The sequence below is a fragment of the Stegodyphus dumicola genome, chromosome X2 (genome assembly GCF_044657685.1).
Source record: "Stegodyphus dumicola isolate Sdum_Otavi_A_Nest chromosome X2, ASM4465768v1".
Lineage (NCBI taxonomy): Eukaryota > Metazoa > Arthropoda > Arachnida > Araneae > Eresidae > Stegodyphus > Stegodyphus dumicola.
The window spans coordinates 104,601,786-104,618,937 of NC_140781.1; the positions used below are offsets into that span (position 1 = coordinate 104,601,786).

At 30.6% G+C, this 17,152-nt stretch overlaps 1 protein-coding gene across 5 annotated transcripts in view; it reads right to left on the reverse strand.

Moving 5' to 3' along the window:
* bigmax (helix-loop-helix-leucine zipper transcription factor bigmax) overlaps positions 1-17,152 on the reverse strand; it is an 82,476-nt gene that overhangs the window by 48,871 nt on the left and 16,453 nt on the right. For all 5 annotated transcript variants that reach the window (XM_085809982.1, XM_085809985.1, XM_085809983.1 and 2 more), the window contains one exon: positions 8,725-8,793. In XM_085809982.1, the coding sequence (XP_085666108.1) occupies positions 8,725-8,764 (40 nt within the window). In that variant the 5' untranslated portion in view covers positions 8,765-8,793. The remainder of the gene's footprint in view (positions 1-8,724; positions 8,794-17,152) is intronic.

Here is a 17,152-nt window from a genome sequence, read left to right on the forward strand (position 1 = left end):
AGACACTAAGATCGATTTAAATAAAATCGTTTCAATAGCGACTGATGGAGCCAGAAGTATGACAGGAAAAAATAAAGGGGCAACAACGCTTCTTCAGAGCAAAATAAACCACAAAATCCTTACGTTTCACTGCATAATACACCAAGAAGCTCTTTGTGCCCAAACACTTCCGGCCGAAATAGTTGAGGTCATGAATTTGGTAATCAAGATTGTTAACAGCATCTTGTCAAAATCACTCTACCATCGTGAGTTTAAAGAATTCTTAAATGAAATGGAGACTCAGTATTTCGACCTCCTTCTTCACGATAAAGTGCGATGGCTTTCCAAAGGTAAGGTGTTGAAACATTTTGCTTTGTGCTTGAATGAAATAAATGCATTCCTAAATGAAAAAGGCATTAATCACCCTGAATTAGAGAACGACAAATGGTTGCAAAAAATTTACTTTATGATGGATATCACAGTGAAATTAAATGAGCTGAATCTAAAACTGCAAGAAAAGGGAAACCCAGCCTATGTTTTGGTAGAAGAATTGGTTTGTTTTGAAGAAAAAAAATACTTATTTTTGCAGAAGATATTCAGAGCGGTAAATTACATCATTTTCAATTTCTAAAGCAATATCGCGATAAAACCACTGCAACTGTTGACACGAATTACTTCGGCACAATTACAAAAAAATTAAAGATGAATTTGCTGACTGATTTGAGCAATTCAAAACCAACAAAACTACTCTAGCATTCATAGTAAATCCTCTCGCCACAAATAGTAACGAAATCCACATTGAGCCATTTGGAATTGATAATGGATCTCTAGAAATGCAATTGATCGATTTAAAAAGTGAAGCTTTGTGGAGTGGAAAATTTACAGAGTTGAAAAGCAAGTTGGAAGAGTTGGAGGTCCAGAAATATATGTACATAGCGCAACAAAAGTGGACAGCTTTAAAAGAAATGCCGCGGTTGTGGCACTTATATTCGACGCATGGAATAGTCTTCCAGATTGCTACAGTGAGGTGAAGAAGTTGGCATTTGGCGCGCTGACCATCTTTGGATCGACATATTCATGTGAGCAAGCGTTCTCTTGCATGAATATAATTAAAAGGAAAGTAAGAAGCCAACTCACAAATAAAAATTTAGAGTCATGGTTTGAAACTAAAAACAACAAGTTAGGAGCCAAATTTATCAAAACTTTCTAAAACCATGCAAAGCCAACGCTCCCATTGAATTTGTTTGCTCAGATGTATGTTATTATTATTTTTTAATTTTATGTAAAAGTTACATTGTTTAGTAATGTTTGAATTTTCTACTTGAATAACCATGCAAAGCCATCGCTCCCATTCAATTTGTTTGCTCAATTGTTTGTTATTGAAGTACAAGTTAGTGTTGTAAGTAAATGTTTAACTGTTTTAATTTTTCACTTAAATAATAAGTAATTATCTAATAATGCCATATATATATATTATCTAATTTGTTGTGAAAAACACTATTTATAAATGAATAAATAGATATTTTTTCTTATGAATAAATAGATTAATTTTTTTAATCAAAAAAAAACTTTATTTATGCGAATACTATTTATTGTTGGCAAGAAAAAATTTTGTGTCTCTTTAAAAACTTTGAAATTTTGTAAACTGTAATTTTTTACTCTTCCGACTCAAAAGGTTGCCGACCCCTGCACTAGACTCTTTTGCAGATACTTCGAATTTCGAATCACAAGAAATTAGCTACATATGTTCTGAATCATCCATTATTTTATGATAATGATTGTTTTCACTATTTGTATGTAAATGAAGCTATCAAATAAATCGCAAAATACATACTAAAAGCTAAACACTCAAAGATAAAAACTTGCGAAGTAATGCAAAACTTGTGAAAAAGCCCGCGCTTTTAAACCAAACAGAATGCACTTCGCAAACTAACATTTTGAGAACAACTACCCCCATCTATATGACTAATTTGACATTAAAAATAGAAAAAGCATGGCCAAAACAGTGAAAGCAACAAAGAAATCAGATTGCCCATATGCCGTGCAGGCAAGTCATTAAAGGCACAAAACCCGTACACCGCACGGGCAAAACAGGCAACGGGTTAAGAGCTCTTTATTAGAAAAAATTTATTTCGAAATGCTTATGTTTCACTTCTTACTTAAGACTCGAGTATTCCACCATTTATGTTAGAAATAGGAACAAATTGTAACTCATGAACACATTCAGAAGATAATCATACGTCAGTGAATTGCCACAAGTACTCCTCCAAAATGCCAATTCGCACTCAAAATGGTACTCGTAAAAACAGACAGAAATTTCAGACGAATAAAATTAAGGACCTTCTTCTGATTTTGGCTGAAATTAAGAACTTTTAAGGACCAAAAATCTATTTCAAAAAAACCTAAAGACAGTATGAACCCTGTTATAGTAAAAGCTGACATTATAAAGAACTGGTTAATTTAAATATCTGGTTGTAACGAAAGTTTTCTGGAAAAAAAAATTTTCTTAATAAAGTTACAAAAAATAGCTGAAAGCAGTACCTTTACTGCGGGATAGTCTTCCAGATTGCTACAGTGAGGTGAAGAAGTTGGCATTTGGCGCGCTGACCATCTTTGGATCGACATATTCATGTGAGCAAGCGTTCTCTTGCATGAATATAATTAAAAGAAAAGTAAGAAGCCAACTCACAAATAAAAATTTAGAGTCATGGTTTGAAACTAAAAACAACAAGTTAGGAGCCAAATTTATCAAAACTTTCTAAAACCATGCAAAGCCAATGCTCCCATTGAATTTGTTTGCTCAGATGTACGTTATTATTATTTTTTAATTTTATGTAAAAGTTACATTGTTTAGTAATGTTTGAATTTTCTACTTGAATAACCATGCAAAGCCATCGCTCCCATTCAATTTGTTTGCTCAATTGTTTGTTATTGAAGTACAAGTTAGTGTTGTAAGTAAATGTTTAACTGTTTTAATTTTTTACTTAAATAATAAGTAATTATCTAATAATGCCATATATATATATTATCTAATTTGTTGTGAAAAACACTATTTATATATGAATAAATAGATATTTTTTCTTATGAATAAATAGATTAATTTTTTTAATCAAAAAAAAACTTTATTTATGCGAATACTATTTATTGTTGGCAAGAAAAAATTTTGTGTCTCTTTAAAAACTTTGAAATTTTGTAAACTGTAATTTTTTACTCTTCCGACTCAAAAGGTTGCCGACCCCTGCACTAGACTCTTTTGCAGATACTTCGAATTTCGAATCACAAGAAATTAGCTACATATGTTCTGAATCATCCATTATTTTATGATAATGATTGTTTTCACTATTTGTATGTAAATGAAGCTATCAAATAAATCGCAAAATACATACTAAAAGCTAAACACTCAAAGATAAAAACTTGCGAAGTAATGCAAAACTTGTGAAAAAGCCCGCGCTTTTAAACCAAACAGAATGCACTTCGCAAACTAACATTTTGAGAACAACTACCCCCATCTATATGACTAATTTGACATTAAAAATAGAAAAAGCATGGCCAAAACAGTGAAAGCAACAAAGAAATCAGATTGCCCATATGCCGTGCAGGCAAGTCATTAAAGGCACAAAACCCGTACACCGCACGGGCAAAACAGGCAACGGGTTAAGAGCTCTTTATTAGAAAAAATTTATTTCGAAATGCTTATGTTTCACTTCTTACTTAAGACTCGAGTATTCCACCATTTATGTTAGAAATAGGAACAAATTGTAACCCATGAACACATTCAGAAGATAATCATACGTCAGTGAATTGCCACAAGTACTCCTCCAAAATGCCAATTCGCACTCAAAATGGTACTCGTAAAAACAGACAGAAATTTCAGACGAATAAAATTAAGGACCTTCTTCTGATTTTGGCTGAAATTAAGGACTTTTAAGGACCAAAAATTTATTTCAAAAAAACCTAAAGACAGTATGAACCCTGTTATAGTAAAAGCTGACATTATAAAGAACTGGTTAATTTAAATATCTGGTTGTAACGAAAGTTTTCTGAAAAAAAAAATTTTCTTAATAAAGTTACAAAAAATAGCTGAAAGCAGTACCTTTACTGCGGGTAGTAATCACCACCCAAATCTATGATTTTCTGCTAGTTTTTCAAAGCCTTCGGCCCAGAAACTTGGTGGCCATGAGTCCAAAAACAAGTAGACTAATTTTGGATGTCCCATGCAGGATGAAAGATAGCATCAGCAAGATGTAGCTCCATGTGTGAAAAAGGTAGAAGTCTGAAGGAGAGATGTCGGAGTTATATGGTGGGTGTGGCAAAAGATCTCATTCGAATCTGTACAGAATCCAGCTGGTGAATGCAGACACATGTGGTCTTACATTATCTTGATGGAACATTATCATTTTCTGCCGGAGATCAGTTCAACATTTTTCTTTGATAGCAGTGTCAACACAGACTAGCATCTTGGGTTACAACTTACTATCAAGAGATTTACTTTTTTCCAGATACTCATTGTGGATAATACCACAGCAATCCCACCAGATACAAAGCATGATCTTTTTGTTAGTCAAATTGCACTTTGGGGCAATGTCGATGGGCTCACTAGGCACAGACCAACCCAATTTTCAGCCTGTGTTATTAAAATAAACCCACTTTTCATCACAACTGACAATCCGGTCCAGAATTTTGTCCTTGTATTGATATTCAAGCAGATTAGTGTAGGCTCGAACACATTTGTCCTTGTCTTCTTGAGTTTGCTCATGCAGCACCCAGCGCTCAAGCTTGTACATCAGTTTATGCAATGAATAACATAACTAATGGGTATGCCACTAAGGTCTAACTCCTTAGCAAACTTTCAAGTGGTTGCATACTGATCTTCTTCCACAAGTTCTTGCAGGAGTATCTCGTCAACATCATAGGCTGGCCAGAACGCTCTAATCTTGAATGCCATACTCCTTGTTTTTGAACTTTTGGTACCGAAACTTCACAGAATCATATGATACAAAATTAGTACCTAAAGCTGTACACTTGTTTTGGTGCAATTCTGTAGCTGACTTTTTTGCAACAAAACTGGAAGTAAATGATAGTTCTAATCTGGTAGCATGATAGTTCCATTTCAGATACCTTTTACTTGATGATAACGATGAAAAAAAAAAAAAAAAATATGATTAAATTGACAAAATATGATTAAACATGCCAATGCAAACTGTTTGCGCAGACAATATTTGCAGTGGCAGGAAACCTTCATTAAAACCCAATTCTTACACAGTAAAAAAATTGCCTTTCTTCATTTTTCAATTTTGTTTTGTATGTGAAGTTAAAATACAAGAAGGCCTCACTTTCATAGATGCAAGAGAGAGTACACTTCACTTGACAAGTTTTATTTACATTACTTTATTTAATAGTGCAATACATAAGGAACTGTAATGCACAGAATATTTATATTTTTTTTAATGTCAGTAATGTCTTGCACAATTATTAATTAAACTTAATCTTAATTATGTAACTTGCAAGAATATACTTTTTAATCCATTGTTTAAAGTATCTGCAGTAGGTCTTGGAACATACTGCCAGCCAATACGGGAGCACTGCTGCTACTACTACAGCTGCAGATCAATTTCTCAAATGGGCAACAGGCTGAAAAATAATGAAGATGGGGGACGAAGAATGTGCCTGTCTTGGTCATAAGATACCAACTGTAATAACATAATTTTGCTCAGGTGCATCCAAAATTTGATGAAAAAAAACCTCTATCGATGGACTCTGAGGGTCTCATTCTCTTTCACTTTCCACCAATCTCTTGAATGAGCTTTGTTACAGAGGATTTAAACTGTATTATTCCATCGATACCACAGTGATATACATCCATGTCTTCCCTAAACATTACTTTCTACACAACAGCAGTCGCCATTTACCATCACACTGATGGGTAGTTCAAAATAAACAATTATGTTATCAACAAGCATAGTAATCCCCCCCCAAGAGCTATATTTATAACAGCTATTTGACTTTACTAAATACACAAAATTCTGAATTGGATTTCTTCTAAAGTGAAATTAAATATACAGTTTCTAATTTATCTCCAGTGGTGACATTAAAAACCATTTCCTCTAGCAAAGACTAATATAAAAGAAACATTCATTTTTTAAGACTGCGATATTGAAGGGCCAGGGGTTCGAATCCCAGAGAACACATGGATGTAAATTGTCTGTCCCCTCATAGGAGGTTAATGATGGCTGCCTATTAGCTGCCTCCATAATAAGATGACCACCGCTTCCGGCCTAAGTAGTGGCAAAAAGATTAAAAATTGACTAGTGCCTGCCATTTGAAACAAAAGATATTAAAGCTGTCTTTTACGTGGTGCCTGCTTTTACCTTCATTGGAATTTTGTTAAAAACTGTCTAGCAAAGTTGGTACTTATTCTTACTTTTATATTACGATAAAATTTATTTTAAATGCATGATTCTTTTAAGAAATTGGTATTTAATCAAAATAAATTTTTAATTTACGACATACTCTTTTGAAGTGAATAAAAGCACTGTTACATTATATCTGAACTTGAGCAAAGCAGAAATTATACCTCATATTAGAAACCAAATAAATTGGAAAAATTCACTAAAAAAAATCTACAATTTTATAATATCCAAACTTAAATATTATCAGTTTTTACTGGTGTTTTATCTAATTAAAACTTTAAAAAAGTTCTCAATAACTGATTTACTTAAGATTTAATATATGACCTGTAAATTTCTACCTTGTGTGCAAGACCCAGCCAAGCTCAAAGCCACTTTCATTCATTTGTTATTATTATGTTTGTTTATGATTAAAGAGAATCTTCACAGTTCAGGGATCTGACTGAAATTCAGCTTTTAATTTCCAAGACTTAGCAAAATGAACTGGTTATTAAATTAAGCACGAATGACTGAATACTTTTTGGCTTTATATGATACAACAAAATAACTACGAATGTCATAAAAAATTATCAGGCGTACTACAGTGAAATAAATGGAGGAGAAATATTTAGGATACACACATCTAAACTAATAAAAAAAAGTGTATGCTCAATTTCTAAAAAGAAATACCAAACTCAGGAAAACCCGCTCATTTTGTAAAAATAACAATGCATCATGAATAATAACATATTCTCATGATGTTTGAAAATAAATCGGAAAAGCTAAGCATTGTTATGAATTAAAAAAGTATTTAATTAATACAGTAATTTATTAAACATACAAATAAACAATGTGAAATGCAGCAGCTTCTGAACAGCATTATAAATTTTTAAAGAAAAATTAACTTTTAAATAGAAAGACAACAGAATAATATTTCTAAACAGAAGAATCAATAGAATAATTACATTTCGAAACAGAAAAATAAACAGAGTAATGATATTTCTAATCAAAGAAATTAACAGAATAATGATATTTCTAAACAGAGAAACAGTAACTCACTAGAAGATGGTGAGGATAGCTGTGGGTTGATAAAATTGTTACAGGTATGAAATGAGTAAAATATTTTGTGCAAGAAAACCAGATTACTGTTTGTATCTCTTTATTTGCTTACTTCTACAGATGGGCAAATTTTGCTTACAGGTTCAACTTAAAGCATAAGCTTTTTATTATTTGAGAGGCTTCATCTGTATATGGTTTTAATTTTCTAAAAAAAAAAATCATATTTTCACTACTTGCCCCATACTTCCTTGACTTCTAGGATTTTCCAGGTAAATGGAACTCTGCAGTTATAATTTCCTTTATTTCATTGCCGAGACACAAAAATGAACTTGGATTACTATACTTAAACAGAGTGAGGTTAAATAAGTTACTTTTAAAAATTACAGCAGACTTTGATGAGAAATTACAGTAGATTAAACTCCTCTTTTTCTGCATCCTTGTAATTTTTAAAATATACCCTTCATATAATTTGTCAAAAACATAAGATAAATAGTAATGGGTACTTTGGTACTCTCGGAACCGCTTTAGCCGAAGTGGCCAAATTTTAAGAATGTGCAAATTCTTGCAATCATGCTCTTAACATTCCTTCAGTAAAGCAACCCTGTCCTTTTCGTATGTGTTCTTTTTGTTGTATTCCAAGTTCCAATACCTTTTATAAACAAATCTTGGTATTTTTTACCTTAGACTCAATTTTTTAATATGCACTTTTTAATTTGCCAGTAATGGAAGAAACTGCAGTAAATTTTCTGCAGGAATATAGTATTTTGCTGCAAAATTGCTAAAGGGAACAATGATTAAAATTGTCTGGTAGGTAAATGATGCACACTGCTGAAGTTGAGTGCTATGACAAGTTTATGCAATTCTTTGATATTTTTTAGGGAAAAGAAATCGCTGTATACATGGGGAAAAGAAAAGCTAAAAATGAATTTCAAACAGTTTTCGTGAAAAATGTAAATGTTTTATTTTTTCATGTAAAAGTCACGGAATTTGCCACTTTACATTAGTAACTTACTTTTTCGTCTGAAAAAAATCGTCAAATTTCAGCAAAATGGTTAATATATAAGTACATTTTGCGTTTTTGCAGCTGAGGATGATGGTTCGGTTAAGTCATCGAAACTAGTACCGTGAAATTTTGAAAATATAATGCTGATTTTTGTTGTTTGACTTCTGAATTAATATAAGTACACAGTAATTAATTTTAATATTCAAGATTTGCAAGTTAAAATATAGCTTTATTACGAGAAGACTAACTTTATTATGTATATGTTTAGGGCAGTTTCATCGATGAATTCATACTAACCTGGATCAAATCTTGCATCTGTAAACTTTAAGTCTGCCATGTGTTTTGTTATACATTTACAGATCCTTCCTAAAATAAAAAGAAAGAATTTAATATACCGAGAATTTGCTAATCAAGCTTTCAAAAGGAAGAGAACACATAATACAGTAAAAGCATGTTCAAAAGTAAAACATTTCATGTTTTCAAACAAACGTGTTGCAAATAGCATATTTATTTTCATTTTTATTCCCTTTATGTATTGCCCCCTCGTACTTTTAACATACAGTATGGAAAGTTCCTTATTTAAACACACAATTTTCAACTTCCTTCCCGAATTAGGACAGTGCTTTAGTGCTTTCTGATTATTCACCCCCAACCAAATACTTAGAATTTAAGTGGCAATTTTTGACAGCATACACAAATTAATTAATTGGTGAATAATTTTTTGCCAAAGGCAAGAGCCATTTCCAAAATCATGACACAAAAAATTCCATAACAGACCAATCAATCAATAAAATTCAAAAAGCAAAACACATTAGTAATAAAATACTTACAATTAATAAGGAAAACTTTTGTAATTTTTTTTGCACTCCTCATGTATACAGACATCTGTTTTCGTTTAAGATACATAAAAATTTACACAAACTTGGCAACATACAACATCGTCACTATGCACTGGCCAAAATCTGCTACGCACATGTCTTGGTTACCACATAAATACTTTTTGAAGATACTGTGGGTTGCTACGTAACTGATTTGGCAACATTTTACTTTAACTCACAAATTCTTGTATTATACTGCTATAGTATAAGAAAACTGATTAAAATTTTGAAACAAGGCATTTTACCTCAATTTGAAATTTTTGTGCAGTATTCTTAATACAGGAAATATTGTTTATGAACAGATTTTTTTTAAAACAAAAATAATTAAAGTGATGGCACAGTTCAATGCTAATTCACAAAAAATTTTAACCCTTCAACGTTTTGTCCCAGATTATCTCGCCCTGGTAAGCGTGCTCCTTAACAGGTCATTGCAGAATATTGTTATTTTAAATGTACCCTCAAATACAGAATTACCCATGTTTTGGTTACAATGAAAAGGTATGCCAAGAATGGCAAACGCGGATTTTTGTCTCGCTTCCACCCTCCAATGTCTAAGGGAGCCAAGAGTCCACGCAACATTGACAATTTTTTTGATGAACCTAATCTTCTTGATGTTTTGAAACAAAGGCCTAACACTGGCTCTAAAGAAACAAATTTATTACAAGTCAGAAAGTGAATGCACATATACAGCTCAGAGCACACTTTTGTTATTATTCCTCTTGAAATCTATATACAAAGAGAATTACTAATTCCATTTTAGAGCAATTTATTGAACAAAAAAAAATTTTTTTATATAAAATAAACTTTTATTTATAACTCAAAAAATCATTAATGAATTTAAACGAGAAAAATAATTTACCATATAATTTAATGAGAGCACGAAATTCACCTACAAATTCGTGTCATGATTAATAAAAATGTGGCATGTGCTTGATAAATTTATAAATCTCATACTTTTGGCAATGCAATTTGATTTTCTTATTTAAGAACCTACACTTTTATTTTTCATGTTATAAAACTGTACAGGAATTCTGCAAAGGGCTTAAGTAATCTCTTACTTACCATTAATCCATATAATAAATTATTTTTCTGCTTTTAGTTCAGTTTTCCAATAATTCTCTTATCTCAAATAATGGAAAGAAATCTATAAATTTCCAAGACTTCATCCAAACTTCAGAAATTAGGTTCAAAGTTTCCTGCAAATTTTATTTAAAAGGATATTTTCTGCTAAGTAAAATGATGCAAACTTTAGATTTTTTAGTTTTATGGTTTGTTCTCTAAATGGAAATATGCACAAAAAAATTGTGTCAACATTAAATTTTAAAAAATCTAAATCGAATTTTATAAAACTAGTGTTACCACACTGAATTATGATTTGTAAACAGTGTGCATACAAAATTTGAACTTGATAGCTTATCGAGAAATAGTTTAAAAATCGATGACGATCTTCCTATTACAGCAGCAAACACCATGAGTGAACTAAATAAAAGTTTTTGAAACAAATTTGCCAACTCTTAAATATTATATTTTTAAACACTTTGGAAAGAATGGTAAATTACTAATATCACATAACTGTTATTTTTATAAAATTCCTGGTGTTATGAAACATGTATGTGAAATTCATACACGATTCCCGACAATTCTGTTCATCAGTAAGACTGCTGCCTTTGAAAATATTGTGACACTCATTCTATATGTCCACTATCTGTGATACTCATTAGTGATATTTAATTATGTTCTATTTCTATATAGAAATATTGATAACTCTGAGAGAGTTCAACAAAATTTCCACAAATATTTAATTATTTATGTTATGCAACTACTTATAATAGCTCATGAAATTTTGTGTCATTTTGTAAAAATAATCTTTTTTAAAATACCTTTTTCCCCCTATACTTAATGACTTCATCACTATTCTGATAAATGGAAAATTATGGAAACCAAAAGCTGAGTAGGTTATCACAAATCTAACTAATAAATGTTCTACAAATAAAACTCTTCATATTTTAACACAATTTTTTTTTTAACTACTGAAGGAAAGAAATTTATGTAGATTACTCTAGAAATTGATAGTTTTATGCCAATTAAAGGTTGCTTTTTTGTCTAATTTTCAAGTGCTTATGAGCATAATAGAAAAGCTTTGCTGCTCAAAACGTTAGTTGCTTAAAAATATTCATAATCACACTCAGTTTGATACATACAAATATTTTCCCCAAGATATCTTTAAAAAGACGAAGTATAATTGCATTCAATACAGAAAAATTTAATGGATTTTGAATCTGTGCAAGAGGACAGAAGCTATCATGAAGGACTTTCTAAGGGGAACTAGATTGCATTCACACTGAATGTACGAAAAGCCAAGAAAACTTTCATGGAACAAGAGTGTTCACCATGATTTGAGCTCATGTCGAATTACCAGTGGTCAGCAATTTTAGCGCTTGGCCACTATGGAGCCCACGGAGTAATTTAAAATTTTTTTAGAAATTTTTCATCATGATTTAGTGCTACAAGTGCCATAATTTGAGGGTTAGGATTATTTGAATTAACAAAACACAAGAGGAGTATCAGCCTACGGAGAGAGATGTCTTCATGGAGGACTTTCTAAGGAAAAATGGCTCATGAAAACCATCGAAAAATATTGTTGTGTGGGTACAGGTTCATAATAAATTGAATGCACAAGTCTGATGAAAAGTGAATAAAATTTATCATTATCACAACAAATAAAACAAAACGCTTAAATTTCCTCAGACATCCGTGCAATATTGCAATATCTCACAGTAATTATCTTTTAAATTACTAAAACATTCAACAGAACTTAATTCAAAACAGAGAAACCTAATCCGATTTTACCGTGAATTCGCTACGGTCAACAACAGTTTTCTTAACAACTGAATTGAGTAGTTCTCCTTCAGCTTTTATAAGCTTTTTAAATCACGTACGAAAAACTTCTTGTATTTTCTCGATTCTCCTGGATACCAAAAGAGTACAATTACGAGATATCTATTACGAGATATCGTACACCTGTATTTTAATTTTTCCAGCTTAGCTTTCTCTTCAAAGTCTCGTGCCGCATTGCACGGGAATATAAAACAATTTTAATTTATTCTATTTAAAAACAACTAAATCAACACAAAGACTGTAACAATACCATGCAGCCATCCCATTTGTTTGTCTGAGTTTGAATCTATGGCAAACTACCAGTATTCAATCATTAATGATACCACTAATGATGCCATAATATAATAAGGGAAAATAAATATTACCAAACTGTACGACATCTAAATTAAGAACTAAAAAAAATTCACTTCTGAAATAATCTTGAACCCAAATTAAATTTTTCAAATGCTGATGATTAATACAATTATGAAACAATTCACGTCATTTGTGTCATTTTCAGATTATTAAAATTAATGTCGTTTTAATGAACGATTATGTAGACCTAACACAGGAAAAAAAATACATTGAAATATTTCCTTTAAAATATCAGGAATAATTGAAAAAAACTTCTGTAATTTATTAACAAGGAAACGCATTTAGCCAGATTTTACACGTGTGAAAAAAAAATACTGAATTTTGATCTCCTGCAGTGGAGATCTGAAGCCACAGAACACCATCAATTCTCGTAGGCTTCCATTTTCAGTGACAGAATAAATTAGTTGCATTATGACTTTTCTTTATATGTAAGCTAAATGCGAACAAGTTTTTCTTAGAAAGTTCGCCAGAAGTGGAATATCTCTAATTTGAAAGATAGGTATCGCATCTTTTAGTAAAGTTAGAAATTCTAAATCCAGGGCCAAGAATAGTATGTTTGGGGACCTACCCTAAAAATCAAAAATAGTGAAATCGAGACAGAACATTTCACAAAAGATACTAATTAATGATCTCAAAAAATCTGGTGCCCTGGCCAGTCACCCTCATGCCCTCTTTTACTTACTTTTATTCTTCTATCTTAGAATTACACACATATAAATTTCTCTAAATTAATTTTATTTGGATTTGCAAAGATTTATTTTAAAATAAATCTTTGCAGGTGATTGTCTACCAATATCTTCTAGACCAGCTTCTTCCAAAGTGGGGCCTATGTCCCACAGAGGGTCAATACGATTGTTATGTGGGGCAATTCGAAAATGGAATCGTCCAGAGTTTAAGGGGACAAGGGATGTTCAAATTTCCAAATTTTCTTCAAGTCGAAATTTAATTTGTTTTATATACCCAAAAATAAAGAATAATATATACGTAAAAAAGTTTTTTTAATTATGGTGCATTTTAAATATTTTATAAAGAATTTTCGCTGTAGACAGGGAATGCTTTTAAAGGGCATTTAACCGTTTGACTGCTACGCGGCACAAAAGCGCTGCGTTCATTTGTCTCGAAAACCGTGATGCAGTTAGTTAGAATGGACTCTTGTTACAAAGTACGCGTGAGGTCTGACTACATTCACACCCACGGAACAACAAAGACATACTGAAACTCGTAGTGCCATAAATGATTTACAGCTAAAAAAAAGTCGGCTGGATATAATAAAACTCTTTAGACTAAACTAAATTGGGACCTAACATAAAATCTCACTAAATTTAAATAATAACTAATACTTAAAATAATACAGAAAACACTTTCATTAAAATTATCCTGTACTTGAATTTCAGCTCTGTTTTGAAAGTTTAATTACTATGTTTGCTCAAAAAATTTCATAGTGATTCCTTCTTATTATTCAAGTTTCTTTCGTAAACATTTAATTTTTTTAATTAAAAAAATTATTTGTATGCTAGGGGTAGCATAAGTATTTTAGAGAGGGTTAGGTGGGGCAATAGCACAAAAAAGAGTCGGTAAACACTGTTCTAGACAATTACAAGGTCTGAGCACAAAAGCACGACGTCACAACTGAAGACCGGCTGCTTGTGGTTCTGTTCCTCATTCACCCCTAGCTTTACTTAATTATTTACATAGTTCTTGCTTTTTTTCTGTTTCACTTACTGTTTACAGTTTACAATTAAAAAAAAATCACAGTGAAATTTTAAATTTAAATCTTATGTAATATTCCAAGAAGAGAGGAAAATTTCTCTCTCTTTTTTTTTTTTTTTTTTTTTTTTTTTTTTTTTTTTTTTGTGTGTGTAACATTGTATACAGTATAGGAAGTGAAAACTTATAAATAGGTTTGATTTCTCATTTTCTGCCTTTACTGATTATTATTACTAGATGATTAATAAAACTTGATCAGTAATTTTTGTTAGAATATAGTTGAAAGAATTTATCTTAGATTCTGCTGACTAAACAGATAAAATTTTTTCGACTGATGCTATGAAATACATATCCAAAGTTTCAGATTTCATCAAGAGGTTAAATTCATACTGAAATTAATTTAATATTAATTTGAATAATTTATAATTAAACTAAAACTGATTTGCATTATTTTGCCACTGTTTTCTTTTAATCATTTCATTTCAAACCTGATATTCTAATTTAGAAGGCAGTATTTTTTTTAACGAGGGAATAAAACATTGCTGCAATAAAAAACATTCATGTTTTTGAAAAAAAAAATTATTATCTTTTTCAGGGCTTAAAAATTTATACACTGTTACACTCTATAAATATAAAGAAGAATAGTTTGTTATCAAAGGTAAATATTTTTTTGTGAAATTAAATAGGTAATTAAATATTAATAAACTAAAGTGTAATAAACTGTGAGTAATTTTTGTCACCAATTTTAAAAGATTAATTAAATATTTTTAAAATAACTGTTGGGTTAAATACAATGATTATGAAAAATTATCAGAAGTTAACAATAGGAAATAAAAACTGGCACAAATAAAGTTGTTATATAAAAAATATATGAAAAGAAATGAAGCTTTTATTCAAGATATGTATGAAAAGAAATAAAACTTTAAATTGATGTCCATTGCATGACATATTTTAATCGATTCATCAAAAGGTATATCATTGAACATGTTCTTTCTGGCATGTAATGTGCTGGAATATGTGTTACAGTAAATATTATGAAAATGTCTGCAATGTTTTATGCATTTATAATGTAGATATAGTTAACTGTAAATATGTTAATAATGTAAAGATATCATTGATCGTTTCCCATATACAGGAGAGGAAATCTGTACAACACAATCACTAAAAAATAAAACTTTATGAGAAATAAAATCTTGCAAGAAATTAACAAATTTAAAACTGCACAAGAAATTTAAAAAGTTTAAAAGAAATACAGTGTACAAGATACTAACAAAATTAAAACTACACAAGAAGAAAACAACAAAGCATTAAATTTGTATCCATTCAATAATGTGTTTAAAGTAGTTTAAACCAGATTACCAGAGATAGTATTAAGTTCCATTATGTGGGGAATACATAATAATGCACCCCTTTCCTTTGTGTTATGTGTCATATAAGTTTTGAAGCATGCTGATGTTTTTAAAAGTTTGTTAAAGTTTTCATTTTTTTAGGGTTCTTTTTAGTGATATTTTTTTTAACAATAATGATTTAGCAGAATACTTGAACATACCCAAATAAATTTTTTTTTAATTATGTCTTCAACATAATGTCATAAAACATATGTCTAAATGATCAAACAATTCTGTTGAAAGTTAACTGATTAATAATGGCTGAACAAATTAAATATCGCTGGTTTTATTTTTTAAAAAGAATGGTTCATATACAGATGAAAGTAATTGTTTGACTACATTGTAATAATAACTGACATTTATCAGATCTTTTATAAGATTCAGTAACAGTTTACAGTCGTTTTGTTATAGTCAAATTTTCTGCCTTTAGTCGTTAAAAAATATAGAGTTTTTTTAAGGATTGACTTTTCCTAAATGAAACAAATAGTGAATTAAATCAAAAAGTGAGATTAATATGCTTAAAGAAGTAGAACTTTGAATTTTAAGAAATATAAAATCACAAACGTATCACATTTGTATGAATATATAAATGTAACGCATACTCTTAATCCAAACATTTGTCAAAAATTTTGCCGAATAAAAAACGTTTTGAAAGAAATATACTGTTAATTTCATGTTAAATAGACCAGTCTACTGGAAATTATTGATATTCTAAACTTAATCTACTCACAAGTAAAGATATATTGCTACCCAACCGCTACAGTGGTTAACACCGCTGACTGCCGTGCTGAAGCGGGTTCCATTGGTCAAGGAGCCTAGATACACATTTCTTTAAAGATAACCAGTGTGTACATAAATGTTTAGAAAATTTTTCTTATTTCAGTATTATGTAGCTGTTGGATTTTTTTCAATTTTTCCTTCCTTTTAGAACTCCTTTTAAGATAATAATAAATATCAACAATGTGTTCATCCACACTTATTGGTAAAGAAGCTGCCCTTTTTTCAGCTGCTTAAATAAAGAGGTTACAGGTGCACCTCATAATTTGCAAATCTGAAATTTCCCTTTTTCAGATCCCTGCAATACCAGTCTTCAAGCCTACCATTACTGGTGCATTATCTTCAACAAATGCTAAGAAATTATCCAGAAAAATTGCATTTCCTTTTTTTTAAATAACTAGCTGTACTATTTCTTTTTTTTTTTTTTTTTTCCCAAAATTGAATTTATGTGGTCCTCATTTTTTTGCATATACACATGTTTGAGAACATCGGCCCTTCCACCATGCAAAATCGAAAAACCGCAATGACAAATGGTACACATCACAAATGTATTACATTTCCTTGAGAAAATAATATAAGAAAAGTGTCTGTGTGTAAGATTTTTTAAAACTACATGAGTATTTTACCTTTTTCGCAGACATAACTAAAACAAAAGATCACAAATTCTTAAACTATTTCTCATTCACCTCACTCAACGACGAGATGAATGATATAACAACCTTG